The 17,260-nt window shown below is 41.6% G+C and overlaps 1 protein-coding gene across 15 annotated transcripts in view; it reads right to left on the bottom strand.

Annotated features, from left to right (window-relative positions):
- Positions 1 to 17,260, bottom strand: part of BPIFC (BPI fold containing family C) — a 60,936-nt gene that overhangs the window by 25,962 nt on the left and 17,714 nt on the right. For 8 of the 15 annotated variants that reach the window (XR_007413485.1, XR_003141962.3, XR_003141957.3 and 5 more), the window contains 4 exons: positions 15,470 to 15,563; positions 8,834 to 8,957; positions 5,860 to 5,980; positions 880 to 1,008 (listed from right to left, as the gene is read on the bottom strand). Coding sequence is in view for 11 of the 15 variants with exons in the window: in XM_025461533.3 (XP_025317318.1) it covers positions 880 to 1,008; positions 5,860 to 5,980; positions 8,834 to 8,957; positions 15,470 to 15,487 (392 nt within the window). In the remaining 4 variants the exon portion in view is untranslated. Of the gene's footprint in view, positions 1 to 879; positions 1,009 to 5,859; positions 5,981 to 8,833; positions 8,958 to 9,123; positions 9,199 to 15,469; positions 15,564 to 16,935; positions 16,952 to 17,024; positions 17,140 to 17,260 lie in introns of those variants that run through there. The other 7 variants (XM_025461541.3, XM_025461540.3, XM_049115336.1 and 4 more) reach the window with 5 other exon arrangements.

Genomic DNA, 17,260 nt, shown 5'->3' with positions numbered 1-17,260 from the left:
ATTTATGATGGGCACAGATGGAGTGGGACACTTAGATACAGTCTGTGAACTCTTTGAGGAAGTGGAGTGTGGGTTATTCATCTCTACCTCCCCTCCCCAGGATGAGCACACAGAAGAGGCATTAATATATGCTGATGAGTCAGCAAAGAAAATGAATGAATACCTGAATCTATGTTACTTATGGGAAAATATAATTTCTCTATGATGCACAAGACTGGAGTTCTTGAGATGGAGATAAATGGTACTTGTTTGGCACTCAATAAGTGGTTGTTGAATGACTAAGTGGATGACTGGATGCGCTGTTCTGGGGCACCAACCAAGGCAGACCTAAATATTATACCTAGGACAGTGAGTTGCACACAGCAGATGGTCTGTAAGTGTAACTTGAATTTGATCCCTCTTTTTTTCTAAGAGGGTGCAAAGGTCTTTTGCTAGGGAGAGAATTGGGCACAAGCTATTATCCTCGAATCTTCTTGTGAGGTAAGAAGGCCCCCTTTCTCCATCAGTTGCCCCTGTAGATGGGGAAGTGAGTGGAATGGCTCAAGATCATACAGTGACTCACTGAAGGTCTAAAATGTTGAGCACATGTCTGATCCTCCAACTGTCAGGGCCTTTTAGCCCTTGGGAAATCTTAAGTGACATTTTGCTCTGCCTTTAAGGGAAGGATGCTTTTCAGCCCTCCCTCCTCCTCCTCTACCCAGCCCCCAGCATAGATATCCTGACTTAAATCTCTCCTGGAAGAAAGTGTTCTTAAGAAAGACTGTTAATGGTTGAGGGAAAGAAGCCTAATATCAAAAGCGTCTGTGAATTTATGTACTTTCAATTTTGGTTCCATTTCTCCCCAGAAGAGCCACAGACAGCCTTGAAGGGAATACTCACAAGAGTGGAGATTTGACATCCCAGTTGGTACTGATGTTGGCTGTGCCATGGTTGGTCAGTGCCTTGATTCCCACTCCAGGCACAAAGGCTAATGAAGTATTTGGAAATGAAAAGACATTGATTTTTATGCTGTAAAAAACAAACAAGGAGGTTAGCACATGTCTTCTAGAGAGGTCTTCTAGCACATCTCTAAATATGGCAACATCAGAAAGGACGTTTATGGAACTCCTGGAAGCAATTGTGAACCTCAGGTCTGAGGTGCTACCTCTGGTCACTGCCTTTAAAAACAAACAAACAAACAAACAAACAAACAAACAACCACCTCATGACCCAGAGATCAAGACCTGAGCTGAGATCAAGAGTCAAACTCTTAACTGACTGACCCACCTAAGCAGCTCTGGGCACTGCCTTCTAATTCCCCTTTAACCCTTGCCAAGAAGCACCTCCCTGGTGTCTAATTGAGGGGGAAATGAGAAATATAAAAACCAATTAGAAAATAATCAATTTCTTTAGTTTCATTAAAGACAGTATGAAATACAACACTGCCATCATAATTTTTCCCTTCAGCTATTCCAGTATTTTTCAAGGTGTATAGGGAGGACATTAGTATTTTGGGACAACTATTTTGTGTAGAGGACTGTTAATATACATTGCAGGGTACCTGGCATATGTGCCAACAAAATGCCAGCAGTGCCCCTCCCCCCATCATTGGGATAATCACAAGGGTGCCTTCCTCCTGTTCCCAGATGCCCTCTATGTGGACAGTATCTTCCCTAGGTTAGAAACTTAGAGTATTAACTTTACGTAGGATTCTCTGAACTGTCAACAGGTAGGAGGCAATGGGCTGTATGCAATCTATACAGGTAGGCGGCTCATGTATTGAGTGATTACTCCCTACCAGGCACTGTGGTAAGCACTTTATATCCATTAGCTCATTTTAATCCTCACAATAATCTCATGAGGTTGTTGCTGGTTTTGCAATCTGCAATTCAGAGATGAGAAGATAAAGAACATGGTTGAAGTCTTATATAAGCGGTAGAACCAGACCTGGAGCCCTCCTCAATCTGTCTTCAGACTGTGTTCTTAACCAGTAGGCTACGCCACTTCATGTATTATGCAAGGGGCACTTGGCTTAGAACTGAGTTTTGTGGTAGCTGTGCAACTTTGGGTAAGACACTTAATTTCTTCCAGTCAATCACTAAAAGGAAGGGTTATTCATGGGTAGGTTGAGAAGACAAAATGAGATCACTGATGTATAACTGTGGCACAGGAGAAAGGCATTGTTATGAACTAAGATTAGGAAAAATATAAAACATAAATGTTATAGCTGATAACAAATGCTTATTTAGTGTTTCTTCTATTTTCCTTCTTTCCTACCTGTTCTTTGTCACACACCCTGAGTCCCACTGTGGGAAGAAGATGGTGGAGGTTCACTTGACAGATCTTAGAAATCTTAGAAATATGAAAATATTTCATATATAAGGTTGATTCATATAGGTCTAATGCATTCTTTGTATTTAAGCTATGGATGTATCATTAACGAAAATCATTTCTTTGTTGCTGGGCATCTAGGTTGTTTCCAGTTATTTCTGTATTATGAACAATGCCACACTGAATATCCTCATACATGCTGTTTATGTGTATGTCTTTCTAGTAAGGATACTGAGAAGTGGGATTGGTAGGTAAAAGCGCAGGCATTTAAAAAAAAGTCCTTTTACCTTCTAAAAGAGCAGTGTCCAATAGAAACAGAATATGATCCACATACATAGTCAAAACATTTCTAGTAACCACATTTAAAAGAGGAAAAGAGGGATCCCTGGGTGGCGCAGCGGTTTGGCACCTGCCTTTGACCCAGGGCGCGATCCTGGAGACCTGGGATCGAATCCCACATCGGGCTCCTGATGCATGGAGCCTGCTTCTCCCTCTGCCTGTGTCTCTGCTCTCTCTCTCTTTCTCTGTGTGACTATCATAAAAATAAAATAAAAAATAAAAATTAAAAAAAAAAGAGGAAAAGAGGGGATCCCTGGGTGGCTCAGCGGTTTGGCGCCTGCCTTTGGCCCAGGGCGCGATCCTGAAGTCCCGGGATCGAGTCCCGTGTCAGGCTCCCTGCATGGAGCCTGCTTCTCCCTCTCCCTCTGCCTGTGTCTCTGCCTCTCTCTCTCTCTCTATCATAAATAAATAAATAAATCTTTTTTAAAAAAAAGAGGAAAAGAAACAGGTGAGAGTGATTTTCTTAATATTTTTTACTTAACCCAATATATCTATAATAGCATCATTTCAACACATAATATAAAAATTATTGATGAAAATAAAAATATTTTATTTCCCTTTTTTCAAAATAAGTCTTGTGTTCACAATATGGTCTTTTTTAATACTCATAATATGACTCAATCTGGACACTGAATTTCATCAGAAATACTTGTCCTATATTTAGATGGGATAAAATTTTCAACTGAAAAAGTACACTTCCATACTTAAATTGTTCCACACATAGTTAAAAGCTTTTCAATAACTGAATTGAGTACCCATTTTAAAATTAAAATTAATTAAAATTAAATAAGTAAAAATTCAGTGCCTTATTTGCTCTAGTCCCATTTCCAGTGCTCAGTAGACACATATGACTGGTGGCTCCTGTGTGGGCAGCACAGGTTTAAAAGTACTGTACCAGTTTATTTATTCCCACTAGCAATGCATGACAATCCCTATGTTTCCTCATCTTCACCTACATTTCATAATATATGATTAACCTTCGATTTTTCTGCTGAGGCCTTATCATCACTTTAATTGAATAATTCATTTTGTAAATATATAATATCCATCACTTTTACTGGACATTAAGGACAGGGGATATCTGGGCCATTCACTACAATATCCCCTATGCCTAGAACAAGCCTTGGTACCTAGTAGGTTCTCAATAAATACTTGTTGAATGGCTGCCTTTATTAACAGCTAGAACATTCATAAGAGCTTTCCCTTGATCACCATTCTTCTCCCCACCCACTCCCAATCCCCCCGAAAACTCATGGTTTTATAGAATGTTATCCTTGATAACAGAGAAATTATTACTCCAAAGGGTTAGAGCAGCAGGGAATTATCACTGGATTGATAAAGCTTTGGGACAAATTGTGAATCACAGATAATTCCTTATAAAATCTTGACTCTCTGCTTTACCTTTAAGATTGAAGTCAAGATGGACAAAGACATCCTCTCCCTACACTGCCTTTGGAGCAACCCCACAAAGGTTGCCAGCTGCTGTCTGAATATCTACTTTCCCTTTATCATTCCCAAACATCTCTGAATTTGATTAGGATGGCAAAGATGTCTGGTTAGAAAGTGAATTTTCCAGTCTCCCTTGCTAATAATAATAAGTATGATCATAAGGCTAAGTTCTGTTCATTATTGTATAGGTAGAGTATTACTAGAGCGGGGCTAAAGGAAACAACTCAGTGAAGAGACTAAGCCAACTTACAAGAGCCCTCTTATGCCTTCTTGCACCTGAAATATGGATTTGATGGCTAAGCTGCAATGCCTGTGGCTGAGCTGCAGTGGTCAATCTTGAGGACAGAAGCCAGAACTGAGGATGGTGGGGCAGAGAAATACAAAAAGGCTGGGTTCTAATAAAATTGTGGGGCTTCCATAGGATCCCTCTGGATCCCTCTTTCTTTTTTTCCCTTTTTTTAAGTAGTCTCCATGCCCAGTGTGAAGCCCAATGCAGAGCTTGAACTCACAACCCTGAGATCAAGACCTGAGTAAAGATCAAGAGTTGGACGCTTAACTGACTCAGCCACCCGGGCTCCCCTCTGCTCTTCCTTATGAGTCTTATTTGTGGTCCATTTCTATGACCTCTGAAATCTCAACTAAACTTCACTAAAATAAGGAAAGGCTTGATGGAGTAGATTCGTGTTTGAGACTGTGATTGAATCCTAAATCTAGCCTTCTGGGGTAGGGGTAACAATGGGATGGATACAATTTTCTCTTAGAAATCAAGGGCAGCAGTGTCCACAATAGCCAAACTGTGGAAGGAGCCTCGGTGTCCATTGAAAGATGAATGGATAAAGAAGATGTGGTATATGTATACAATGGAATATTACTCAGCCATTAGAAACGACAAATACCCACCATTTGCTTCGACATAGATGGAACTGGAGGGTATATGCTGAGTGAAATAAGTCAATCAGAGAAGGACAAACATATGGTCTTATTCATTTGGGGGAATATAAAAAATAGTGAGAGGGAATAAAGGGGAAAGGAGAGAAAATAAGTGGGAAATATCAGAGAGTGAGATAGAACATGGGAGACTCCTAACTCTGGGAAATGAACAAGGGATGGTGGAAAGGGAGGTGGGCAGGGGGTGGGGGTGACTGGGTGACGGGCACTGAGGGGGCACTTGATGGGATGAGCACTGGGGTCATACTATATGTTGGCAAATCAAACTTCAATTAAAAAAATATACAAGAAAAAAAAAAAAAAGAAATCAAGGGCAGGGCAGCCTGCCTCAGCAGTTTAGTGCCGCCTTCGGCCTGGGGTGTGATCCTGGAGACCAGGGATAGAGTTCTGCGTTGGGCTTCCTGCATGGAACCTGCTTCTCCCTCTGCCTGTGTCTCTGCCTCTCTTTCTTTCTCTCTCTGTCTCTCATGAATAAATAAATAAAATCTTAAAAAAAAAGAATTCAAGGGGCAAGGAATTCTCATGTTAGAAAAGAGGCAAGGACATCGAGACTCTGGGCAGATACACCAGGTGTACACACCCAGTGTGCAGCAGGGATATGACTCGGACCCAGGTGCTCTGACCGAAATCCTACACTCTCTGTCAGCTTTATGACCCCTCTTTCTTGGGTCATTCGTCTGAGAAGCCCCTTACCAAAGGTGGGTTAACTTCTACTCTGTAGGTGCTGGTGTTACACCAGAACACATGGTGGCACATCCACAACCCTAAGATTTTAAAGATTAATTTCACAGCTAAAAATACTCTTCTACTTACTTTGAAAAATTATAGTTCACATAATCAACCTTCAGAAATTCTAGAGATTCAGAACCTTTTAGGTCTGGGATGTTTTTTTCCTTAATCATTTGCTCAATCATCTCCATTCCAGCTTGAATGCCTACGAAGGAACCAAAGAGAACATTTATTTACAACAATGGCATAACATTATTAAACGTATATGTGAGGTTTACTGAGTAAGGCATGCTCTTGAGAGAAATTTAGAAAGCAGCAACCCTACAAAGTGGGTGCTATTGTCCCTGTTTTACAGAAGGAAAAACAGGTCCTCAGAGAGGCTAACAAAGACCCCAGGACCCCAGGGCTAATAGCACAAGAGATTCTCATTACATGGCCAAGGCTAAAGGGTACTACTACAGGGCATTATGATAGTCAAATCTGGGCAATTTGGCTTCAGAATCCTGTCTTATTAGAAAATTATTGTACATTGTCTCCTTTCCCCTAGATTCTTTAAGCTCAGCAAGTTTTGGCCTGAGGCCCATGGACTGTAGGCCACTCTTAACTCTCCTGAAATTCTAGTAAAAGACTGTGAGCAGGATGTGTGTGTACATGTACATTTGTCTCTCATTTTTCAGAGGAGAGGGTCCACATTTGCATCAGATTCTCAAAGGATCCCAGGACTCCAAAAAGGTTAGTAAGCCCTGCTTTTGTGTAATTCAGGAATAAACTCGTCTTTACAGAGTAGCACCACAGAACACATTTTTCTGAGTTCATGGAGAAAAAGAGCCCTCTTCCACATAAAAAGAAAAGTAACTGACATAGTGATGAAGAATGATCTTTTCATTTTAATCTTTTTGAGAGGGAAGCTTTGCCTTTGCCTCTTATTTTGTAGCTTAAGCTCATTTTTACTTAGGCTATCTTTGTGGAGATGGAGAGCAGATCTTATCCTCTATAATACCATGAATAATGTTGTAATATAGGGCTGCAGGGATAGAATGTAAAGGATATAAAGATGGAACCAAAGGCACTATCAGACAGGTTAGTTTCAAATCCTAACACTGTTATGATTTAATAATAATTGTGTGCTCATGTATGCCAGACTGTCTACACTCTACACATATTCTATCCTTTGATCCTTAGAGCAGCCCAATGACATAGGTATTATTATCCCTATTTAACATAGGAGGCAGTTGAGGATTAGACAGGTTCACTGGCTTGCCCAAGAGCTCACAACTACTGCACATCATTATTGAGGCTTTGAGGAGGAATGGGGTGCAGAGAACAGAGCACAGGTCTGGAAATCAGGCAGGGCGGACCTGGGCTCTGATCTTGCATCACCCCCTTACTGCTGTGTGACATGGCAAATTCAGTTCAGCGCTTCTGAGACTCAGATTTCTCCTCTGTAAAATGACTATCCTTTCTTTGTAGGGTGGTTGTGGGAATTAAATCAACCCAGAGCCTGTAAGGCACATATCAAAGAGCTTGGCCATGGTAGATGCTCAATCAAGGCATGGTTCTGACTTTATTTTTTTTATAATAAATTTATTTTTTATTGGTGTTCAATTTGCCAACATACAGAATAACACCCAGTGCTCATCCCGTCAGGTGCCCCCCTCAGTGCCGGTCACCCATTCACCCCCACCCCCCGCCCTCCTCCCCTTCCACCACCCCTAGTTCATTTCTCAGAGTTAGGAGTCTTTATGTTCTGTCTCCCTTTCTGACATTTCCCACACATTTCCTCTCCCTGGTTCTGACTTTAAAGCCTGTTCTTCCCCATCAACCCATGTCATATCTCGACAGATGATCCCATTTGGTCCTCACATCACTACAGGGGGGCAACATTACTGTCATTCCCCTCACCTCATTTTCCAGATGAGAAAATCTACTGGCCCAACCCTACATATTGAGGAAAGGGACAGGACTGAAATTCATACCCATATGAACTGATTAGATCTGTTCTTTTAATTGCTCTGATCTTGAGGGTAAAATAAGCTATTCTCACAACTTTAATACCTTTATGAGATAGTTCTGATATGTATTTCTGTGTATATAAGTGTTATTAATATAGTAACAAGATACACACACATACACACATGCACATGCATTCCTGGTATGTATTTCTCATTATAGCCAGCTCATATTACAATTGTGCAAGATGGATCGATTTTAGAGTTCCTGTGCTAGATGAGGTGCTGGGGGAGTTGCCCAAAACTCAGTCTTTCCTTCTTCCACCCTTTCCTTCTTCCCTCTATCCTTCCTGTATTTCTTTTTTGGTGTAGTGGGTGAGGCATTTCCTGGTCACACTTGGGTATATTCGCAGTACTCAGGTTGATTGCTTTAGTTAAGAAAGCATCAGAGTGACTCTATCTGCCAGCATTCAGCTAACCTAGGGCCAAGATTTACAGGAGAAAACTGGGCCTACACACTTTGATTTCTCAGTTCCTTTCCCATATACAATCTGCCCTCATCCTAGCTCTGCTCAACATGCTTCTCTTCCTGTGTTTATAAATACCTCCAAAGGGGTTTTTCTTAATCTTTCAGTGTCTCAGGCTCCTTTTAGCGTCTAATGAATGTATTGAACCTCTCTCAAGAAAAATGCACGATCATAATCTACATTAAATCTGGCACACAATTTTAGGTGACCCTAAGTTCCTTTTGGAACCAAGCCTTTTCTGAAGGTCTAAGGTGTTACTTTTACTCTCATATCTCCTCCCCTCTACCCTGTGATGTATCCTCCTTTAGAGCAGGGATGTTCATTGTATGTGCATGAGAGGGTACAGGTGGCAGGGGGGTGGGGAGAGAAGGCACATCTGTGGCTGGGTTTGGACAGGCCTATCATCAAGGTGATTATTTTTCAGACACCACTTCTTTCCCAGCTATCTTAGCAGACTCTGCAAAAGGGGCTGGATCATCCCATAGTAGAGCTTCCCCTAGTCATGAGATCGTCCAATATGAGCTTGGATCACAAACTCCACCTGGGGGGCTGTAGTTTGGCTTTTGGAAGCACTCGACTCACCATAGTCCAGAGCCCGCTGAGTAACCCTGGCCTTGATTCCAGGGTAAATGGTCTGCGTGGATGAGCTGCAGAGATTCCACAGGAAGAAACATCCCCAGAGGACTTGAACTGCCTTTGTACGCATCTGCAATTAACCAACATTTATGGTTCCTTTATTATTTTTGACTTTCATTGGTCAATTCCATCTAGCTTTTCTATGATTTCTTGTTTCACTGCTTACTTCCAGAACTCATTCTATCCACCCTTCCATCCATATATCCATCCATCCAGTAATCATTTATTGAACACACCAGAATATGTGCTAGGTGCTGAGGATGCGAGATGACCTATGTGTGCCCTTGACTTCTGCTTCTCACAGACTAGTGGGTGAGTCAGACACACACAGATGATTATGACTCGTACAACACAATACAATGTAATGCAACACAAGAGCCTTACTGTAAATGTAACAATTGTGATATGCCTTGGGAAGGATAAGGGGGTGGGGATGCAGGAATTTTGACAGTTTTAGAACACAAGTCAGTAGTTTAAGCAGGTGGCCTCAGAGAATGTGGGACAATCTGCTTAAAGATCCTTAATGAAAAAAAAAAAAAAAGATCCTTAATGACTTCTGTTTGCCCACAGGACAGGGTTTAAGCTTAAAGCCCAGGTGGAAGGCCCTGCCCTGCTCTACACTTCTACCTCCTCATGGACTTCCTTCCTTAACACACATACCTGGCTCACCTCAGAATCTAGTACAATGTCTGGCACACAGTAGATATACACAGAAAAAATCTCAACTCCAAAGGGAGGGATTATATCTTTTTTGCTGTTATATTGCTAGTGCTTGGAATATATTAAATATTCAATGTATATTTATTTAATTAATGGACCCAATGAATTAATGCCAGGCCATTTTCTTTTATTTTTCTTTTTTAAGGTAGGCTCCATACTCAGCATGCAGCCCAATGTGGGGCCTGAATTCATGTCTCTGAGATTGAGACCTGAGCTGAGATTATGAGTCAGATACTTAACTGACTGAGCTCCCCAGGTAGCCCCCAGCCCATTTTCTTGATGAATGAAGCACAGTTACAAATAGCAACACTGACATGGGTTTCTTTTAATGACAGCTGAGTTGAGTGATACGTTCACTGGCCTTGTTTCTAGTTCTGGCAGTTTACAATCTTGGTGAGCTACCCTTGCTGCGTTCATATGTGCTAAAGATTGACAGGTGACAGATACCCACTGAGTTAATATACAAAATTGAGACAAATCAGGGAAGTATTTGTGGGGGTGGTCAAGGAAGAGGAAGTTCTGGGAGCCATGCAAAGGGAGGGGTCAGGCCAGGTGTGGCAGGGAAGGATTCACAGAAGGGCTGGGATTCAGGAGCAGTCTGGATGAAGGAAAAAATCATTGCAAGAGGTGTGTGTGTGTGGGGGGGAGAGGGTTGTTTGGCCAAGAAAAGAAAAAGGTTTGATAAAGGAAGTGTGTGGGCTTTATGGATAAGGCCATAGAGGTGGGAATGGAATGATGTAGACAAAAGGGGTGTTCCAGAGAATTTATTTGAGAGGAATAGAACAGTCTGACCAGAGAGAGGAGTATCTATGCAGGGCTGTTGCTAGCCTAACTTGGCCTTTAGTATGGAATGGGAAAAGGTGCCCTTTGGAGATATACCAGCTTTCTGGTACAAAATAGGGCAAGCAGAAAATGTTCTAGAGTGTTCAGTGTGCCCAACTTGTAGGGAGAGCAAGGGCTTCCCTACACACCCCTTGAGCTAGCATTTTTAAATTTTTAGATTTGATTTATTTATTGTGTGTGTGTGTGTGTGTGTGTGTGTGTGTGAGAGAGAGAGAGAGAGAGAGAGAGAGAGAGAGAGAGAGAGAAGAGCCTGACATGGGGCTTGATTCCATGACCCTGAGATCATGACCTGAACTGAATCCAAGAGTCAGACATTTAACCAACCGAACCACCTAGGCGCCCCATGGGCTGGTATTTTGTCTAATGAACACATTGCCCAATTTACATAGGGGATCTATGTTCAGATTAGTGAACGTTCATGTGGGTGTTTTGCTGGAGACCCATGAGGTTGAGAATTGGGGTCTTGACCTGTCCTGTGATGCATACATCCACCTTCAGGTGTGAGGCTCAGTCAACTTGCTTACATTTGTCATCTGACCTCCCAGGACACCTCTGTCCAGACAAATTGGACTTCTGGTCCCTAAACACTCACCATGTTTCCTGCATAATGCCTATGCTTATGCTGTTCATCTTCACCTAGGCCTGTGGAAACTCTGTACATCCTTAAGGTCCATTTTAAATACAGCCTTCTTTCTGAAGCCATTTCTGACTTCCCTAAGCTTATCTAATTTCCTTCTGAATCCTTGATCAAAATATATATTTATTCATGTGTGTATATTTATTTTCTCATGTGCTGTCTGTCTCCTCTATGAGAATATAAGTGCCATGAGGGTAGAGACCTCATTTGGTTTGGAGGTCCTAGAGCCTGGCTTAGTGTCTCAGGTATAGAGCAATTGATAAGTAATGGTAGAATGAATCAACAACAACAAAAGAATGAATCAGGGAATCACAAATGAAGGAAGAACCATACCTTGCTCTGCACTATATTACAGTTCTTTGCAGAGGTGACTAACAAAGCATTTGTATTCTAGTGGAATACACTTTCCCATTATTTTTTTTTCACTTTCCCATTAGAACAGATATTGGCCACAGGTCAGGAGCAGGGTTAGGGAGGTTAGGTACCAGATCATGGGGAAGGGAGAGGTCTCGAGAGGACTGGCTAGTGTGGCTGGGGTACTGGGAATGGGATGGGGGACTCTGAGTAGTGACTATTTAGAAAGAGGCATTTCAATACCTTAACAGTGCTATGGCCTTAGCATTCAGTGTGATGTTTCTGCCCTACAGAATTGGTTTGGGTTATGCTGGACAATGCACAGAAAGAACCTGAGCAGCCATGCTGGGGGCAGGGCTATGGAGGGGTGACTTGGAGATGGTCAGGTGCAGAGGACACCAAGGGAAGCCTAGAGTCATGACAATAAGAGCCACAGGGGAGGACTTGTGTAGGAGACCTGTCTCTGGTCAGGCAGCAAGTGATCTGAGGGTTGGTGGAAATGTGAGGAGTGGGATAAGCAAGCGAGACGCAGGGTGATGTTAACACCTTATACTTCATTAGAATGGATGCAAGAGCTAGGTATAGTTGCCATCTGTGCTAGGCCCTCCTTGATCCTGGGGTGGCAGGGGTGGTGGTGGTGGTCAAGGGGTCTTGGAGAGGAGGATAGGCAGAGATGGATGAAACTATGGGAGTGAGAGCAACACTCCTGGGGCTGTTCACCAACTGATATAAAAGTATGTCCACATTTTAACAAATGGTGAGGCCATACTGATGTGTAGTCACTCTGACACTGCCGTGGGCAAAGAACTGTAAATGGATGTGTCATGCCAAGGCAGGCACGAGAGGGATTTTTTTTAAAGTGGAAAACATTTTCATAGCAGTAGAAAGTGAAGGGAAAAAAAGGTAGACCAAAAATTCTGTATGTATTAGACTGTATCCAAATTAAGGTTGAAATAATCTCTCTGCCCGGCATGTAGTAGGGCTTCAATAAATATTTGCTAACTGACCAACTGACTGGCTTACAAGATTCTGGTTAACAAAGAAAGGTTCTAGAAAAGTGTGGGGAAAAATGAGAAAACCAAACCATCATATAAATAACTCTCCATTTCTACAGTGAAAAAGCATAATAAACTAAAGCAGAGCTATTATTTGTTAATGGAATAAAAACTAAAATAATGAATTTGGTTTTTTTTTTCACCATTTACAAAACTCACAACAATTTTTGGAGGTTCATGTTACTATTATCCTACCTCCATCTTAAGCATGTGGACACAGAGACTTGGAGAGTCTGAATGACCCAAGACCATATAGTAAGTGAGGCACTTGGGAACCACACCTTTTTCTTCTGACTCCCTATTCTAGTGTTTATGAATTTTATTACTTGGTAAGTGTTGGATTTTTCATTTTCATCTCGGAACTTTAGGAGATGCTTGATGCCATCTTCTATGTGGAAAAAATCATTAAGCATCTGGAGATTTTAAAGCATTAAAGTGCAAATCCTTTCATATTTTCTTGGGCATAAATAGAGTTTTAAATGCCTTTCCAGCTGCAAAAATTCTATTTTCTCTTCACTGGGTAAAGGAAGTCTCTGAAATGGTCTACTTTGACAAAGATCCAGGAACTCAAAATTGCACATAGAAAAACATATATTTTTTAGAAATTTTATGAGTGAATGAAATTACTGAGCTATAAGAGGATTGTACGTAACTTTCAGGTGAAGTGTTTGTTAGGATGATAATTTATGGGCAGAGGAGGGAAGGAACCTTGTCAAGCAAGGAGATGAGTCCTAAAAGGTTAAGTAATTTGGCTGACAAGTAAGGGCAGGATGAGTTGCCCGCTAAAGGAAGGGATCCAAGATGACTTAAAAACCCTGCCGACAAATCACCTATTTTGTTGTTTAAGGAATTATTTCTTTCCAAGATTCAAAACCTCAAAAGTCATTACATTTCCATACCAATAAATGGACAGAATAACACTTCTAAACTAGATGGCCCTACCATAGCAACGTTTTTCTAGATATGTCTCCCGAGGCAAGGGAAACAAAAGCAAAAATAAATTATTGGGACTTCATCAAAATAAAAAGCTTCTGCAACGTGAAGGAAACAATCAACAAAACTAAAAAACAGCCTATGGAATAGGAGAAGATATTTGCAAATTACATATGCAATAAAGGGTTAGTATCCAAAATAATTAAGGAGCTTATATACTCAGGACCCCAAAATTTTACAGTAATCTGATTCAAAAATAGGTAGAAGACATGAACAGACATTTCTCCAAAGAAGACAATCTCCAGATGCCCAACAGACACATGAAAAGATGCTCAACATCACTTATCATGAGGGAAATACAAATCAAAAGTACAGTGAGATACCACCTCACACCTGTCATAATGGCTAAAATCAACAGTACAAGAAACAATGAGTGTTGGCAAGGGATGTGGAGAAAAAGGAACCCTCCTATACTATTAGTGGGAATACAAACTGGGGCAGCCACTGTGGAAAACAGTATGGAGTTCCACAAATAGTTAAAAATAGAATTGCCATATGATTCAGTAATTGCACTACTGAGTATTTACCCCCCAAAATACAAAATGTTAATTCAAAGCGATATGAATCCCTTTGTTTCACCCCTATGTTTATAGCAGCATTATTTAAAATGGCCAAATTATAGAAGCAGCCGAGTATCCATTGAGAGATGAATGGATAAAGGTGTGATACATACACAGACACACACACACACACACACACACACACACATGCACTCAGTGGAATTTGATTTGGCCATAGAAAAGAACAAAATCTTGCCATCTGCAACAACATGGATGGAGTTGGACAGTATAATACTAAATGAAATAAGTCAGAGGAGGAAAAATACCATATGATTTCACTCATATATGGAATTAAACAAAGCAAATAAGCAAAGGAAAAAAAGAGAGACAAATCAAGAAACAGACTCTTAACTATAGAGAACAAATTGATGGTTAGCAGAGGAGGTGGAGGGGATGAGTGAAACCGGTGATGGGGATTCAGGAGTGCACTTGTTGGGATGAGCACCAGGTGTTGTATGAAAGTGTTGAATCACTATGTTGTACACTGAAACTAATATTACATTGTATGTTAACTAACCTGAATTAAAATAAAAATGAAACAAAGACATAAATATATTAGGTGACCCTTGCCGTTCTGATGACCAGAAACAAGAAAACTCTAGAACAGCTTAGAAAATTCCTGAGACAGGTCGACTTACCATTGGTATTTACTGAGGGGAGTTTTATAGGCTTTGGAAAAATCAGTTAAAGGAGATGATGGATGAAATGCAGCCTTTAAAACAGGATCAAAGGTTGGAAAAATTAAGTCCAATTGGTTTAAGGAAGCCTAAACTGTCAGAATATTCCAACCTAATGGTTAAAACAAAATGTGTATAAGACATCTAAATCAATAGGTATAGGATACGAGGAGAACTGGAGGCTATTTCAAGGAATTCAGCTCTCACATCTGATTTTTACCAAGATCTCAAGTGACAAGGGCATTGAAAATTTACACCTAGCCTTCCCCAAACTCCTTACTTAACACAAACAGGTTAAACAAGTGGGAGGGCCTTAGCTCTGGCAGGATGTAGGTCACTGATGTGGTTTGAGACCTGGGTCTCAGAACACAGACATCACAGCAGCCCCTTCTTCCTAAATCCACACTGGTTCAAGTTAGAGACAAGTTAGAATTTTCTTCCATTGAGTTGGGTTCCCCCCTGAAATGAAGGCAAAAATAAGTCCAGAAGATTGAGTGACTGTCTTAACATTGCTGAATGAGGCAAATGTCAATCTGTCATTCACACCAACTCTCTTTTCTTAGACCTGCTCATAGCCTTCTGGGTCGGCCTAAGTGACATAAAAGACAAAACAGAAAAACCTAGGCAGACAATGACTCAAGCCACATGACAGCGGACTGACCAGGACATCGCCAGTGGAGAGGGTAATCCCTGCTGGGAGATTGTGCGCTGGCAGAGATCTGAAGTTTGCTCACGATTCTTACCTCAAGCCGAGGAAGCATCCAAAGCTGGGGAGTACCTTCGATTCCTTCTGCCTTTGAAACTATGTGTTCCCCACTTGAGCCTTGAACCCAGCTGCTGAAAAGACAAGATAATTAAGTCTGAATCATCTACAGGTGGATTTTTTTAAATGCCTCTTTCAAAATGTGATACATAATTGCTACACTTCAATTGCCCAATAGCATGAATGAACACTACAGTCTCTACCTAGATGAGCAGACAATGCCACCCATGCAATGATTACTCCCTGTAATACACACACACACACGCACACACACACAACTATTATGACTACATTACCAGAATGATTAAGTCATGACTTTCAATGTACTGAAAAAGGTGTCAAATTGCATTGAATTGGAAGAGGAAGAATTTTCCTTTCTGGGATAATAAGCCAGTTTCTCCTGCTCAGGGTACCTAAAGTGGATGGCTCCACCACTATCCAGAATACCTTTTGGACTTTTGGTGGATCAGATTCAGTCTGAAAGTGTGAGGGTTGATAACCGGGCTGACCTAGTTACCGCCTTTATCTTTCAGGGTAGGAGCACAGATGGGATCTCTAAGTGTCTGCTCCCTTTCGGGGTTGTTAGTGCTTTCCGCTCCCAGCATTTCTTTGAGGTTAAGTTGGGTGGGTGCCTGGACTCCTATGTGACTTCACATCGGTAGGTTCTAAACCCTATCTGCCCTCCCATCCCCCATGCTTCAGTCATTGCATTTTACATGGCCAGGGATCTGATTGCATGAAGTATCTAAGATCTTATTTATAATCTTCTGGGTAAGATAGGGCAACCAACTGCCCTGGTTTTCTCAGGATGCAGGATTTTCAGTACTGGAACCAGAACAGGGATGCCTGGGTGGCTCAGCTGTTGAGTGTCTGCCTTTGGCTCAGGTCGTGATCTGGGGGTCCTGGGATCCCACATTGGGCTCCCTGCATGAAGCCTGATTCTCTCTCTGCCTGTCTCTGCCTCTCTCTCTCTGTGTCTCTCATGAATAAATAAATAAATAAATAAATAAATAAATAAATAAATAAATAAATAAATAATCTTAAAAAAAATAAAACCAGAACAGTCCTGGGGAAACCCAGGATATTGGTAACCTTAAAATGAATAGTAGGCATGTTACTTGGCATTGTCTAACTCCTGACAGCTTTTCAGGTTTTTCACCTAGGGCACCTCCAGTTATGCTTATCCATTTAACTTGTATTTCCTTAGGGACAAAACGTGGATAAAAATAGTATCTACCGGGGATCCCTGGGTGGCGCAGCGGTTTAGTGCCTGCCTTTGGCCCAGGGCATGATCCTGGGGACCCGGGATCGAATCCCACGTCGGGCTCCCGGTGCATGGAGCCTGCTTCTCCCTCTGCCTAGGTCTCTCTGCCTCTCTCCTCTCTCTCTCTCTCTCTCTCTCTCTGTGTGTGTGACTATCATAAATAAAAAAAAAATAGTATCTACCTTGATACGTTCTGGTGAAAAAAAATGTTGGTAACCGTCAGTCTGTTTGGGCTGCTATAGCATATAAACAACAGAAATTTACTGCTCACAGTTCTGGAGGCTGGGAAGTCCAAGATTAAGGAGCCAGCATGATCACGTTTCCCTGGTTCATAGTCAGCACCTTCTGGCTGTGTCCTCACACAGTGGAGGGAGCCAGGGATCTCTCTGGAGCCTCTTTTATATGGCATTAGTCCCATTTATGAGGGCTCCACCTTCATAACTTGAGCACCTCATAAAGGCCCCACCTACAGATACTATCACCTTTGGGGATTAGGATTTCAACATA

Source organism: Canis lupus, chromosome 10, assembly GCF_003254725.2.
Source record: "Canis lupus dingo isolate Sandy chromosome 10, ASM325472v2, whole genome shotgun sequence".
Classification (NCBI taxonomy): Eukaryota; Metazoa; Chordata; class Mammalia; order Carnivora; family Canidae; genus Canis; species Canis lupus.
The sequence above is the reverse complement of the archived record's forward strand: the minus strand, read 5'-3'. Positions and strand labels throughout refer to the sequence as shown.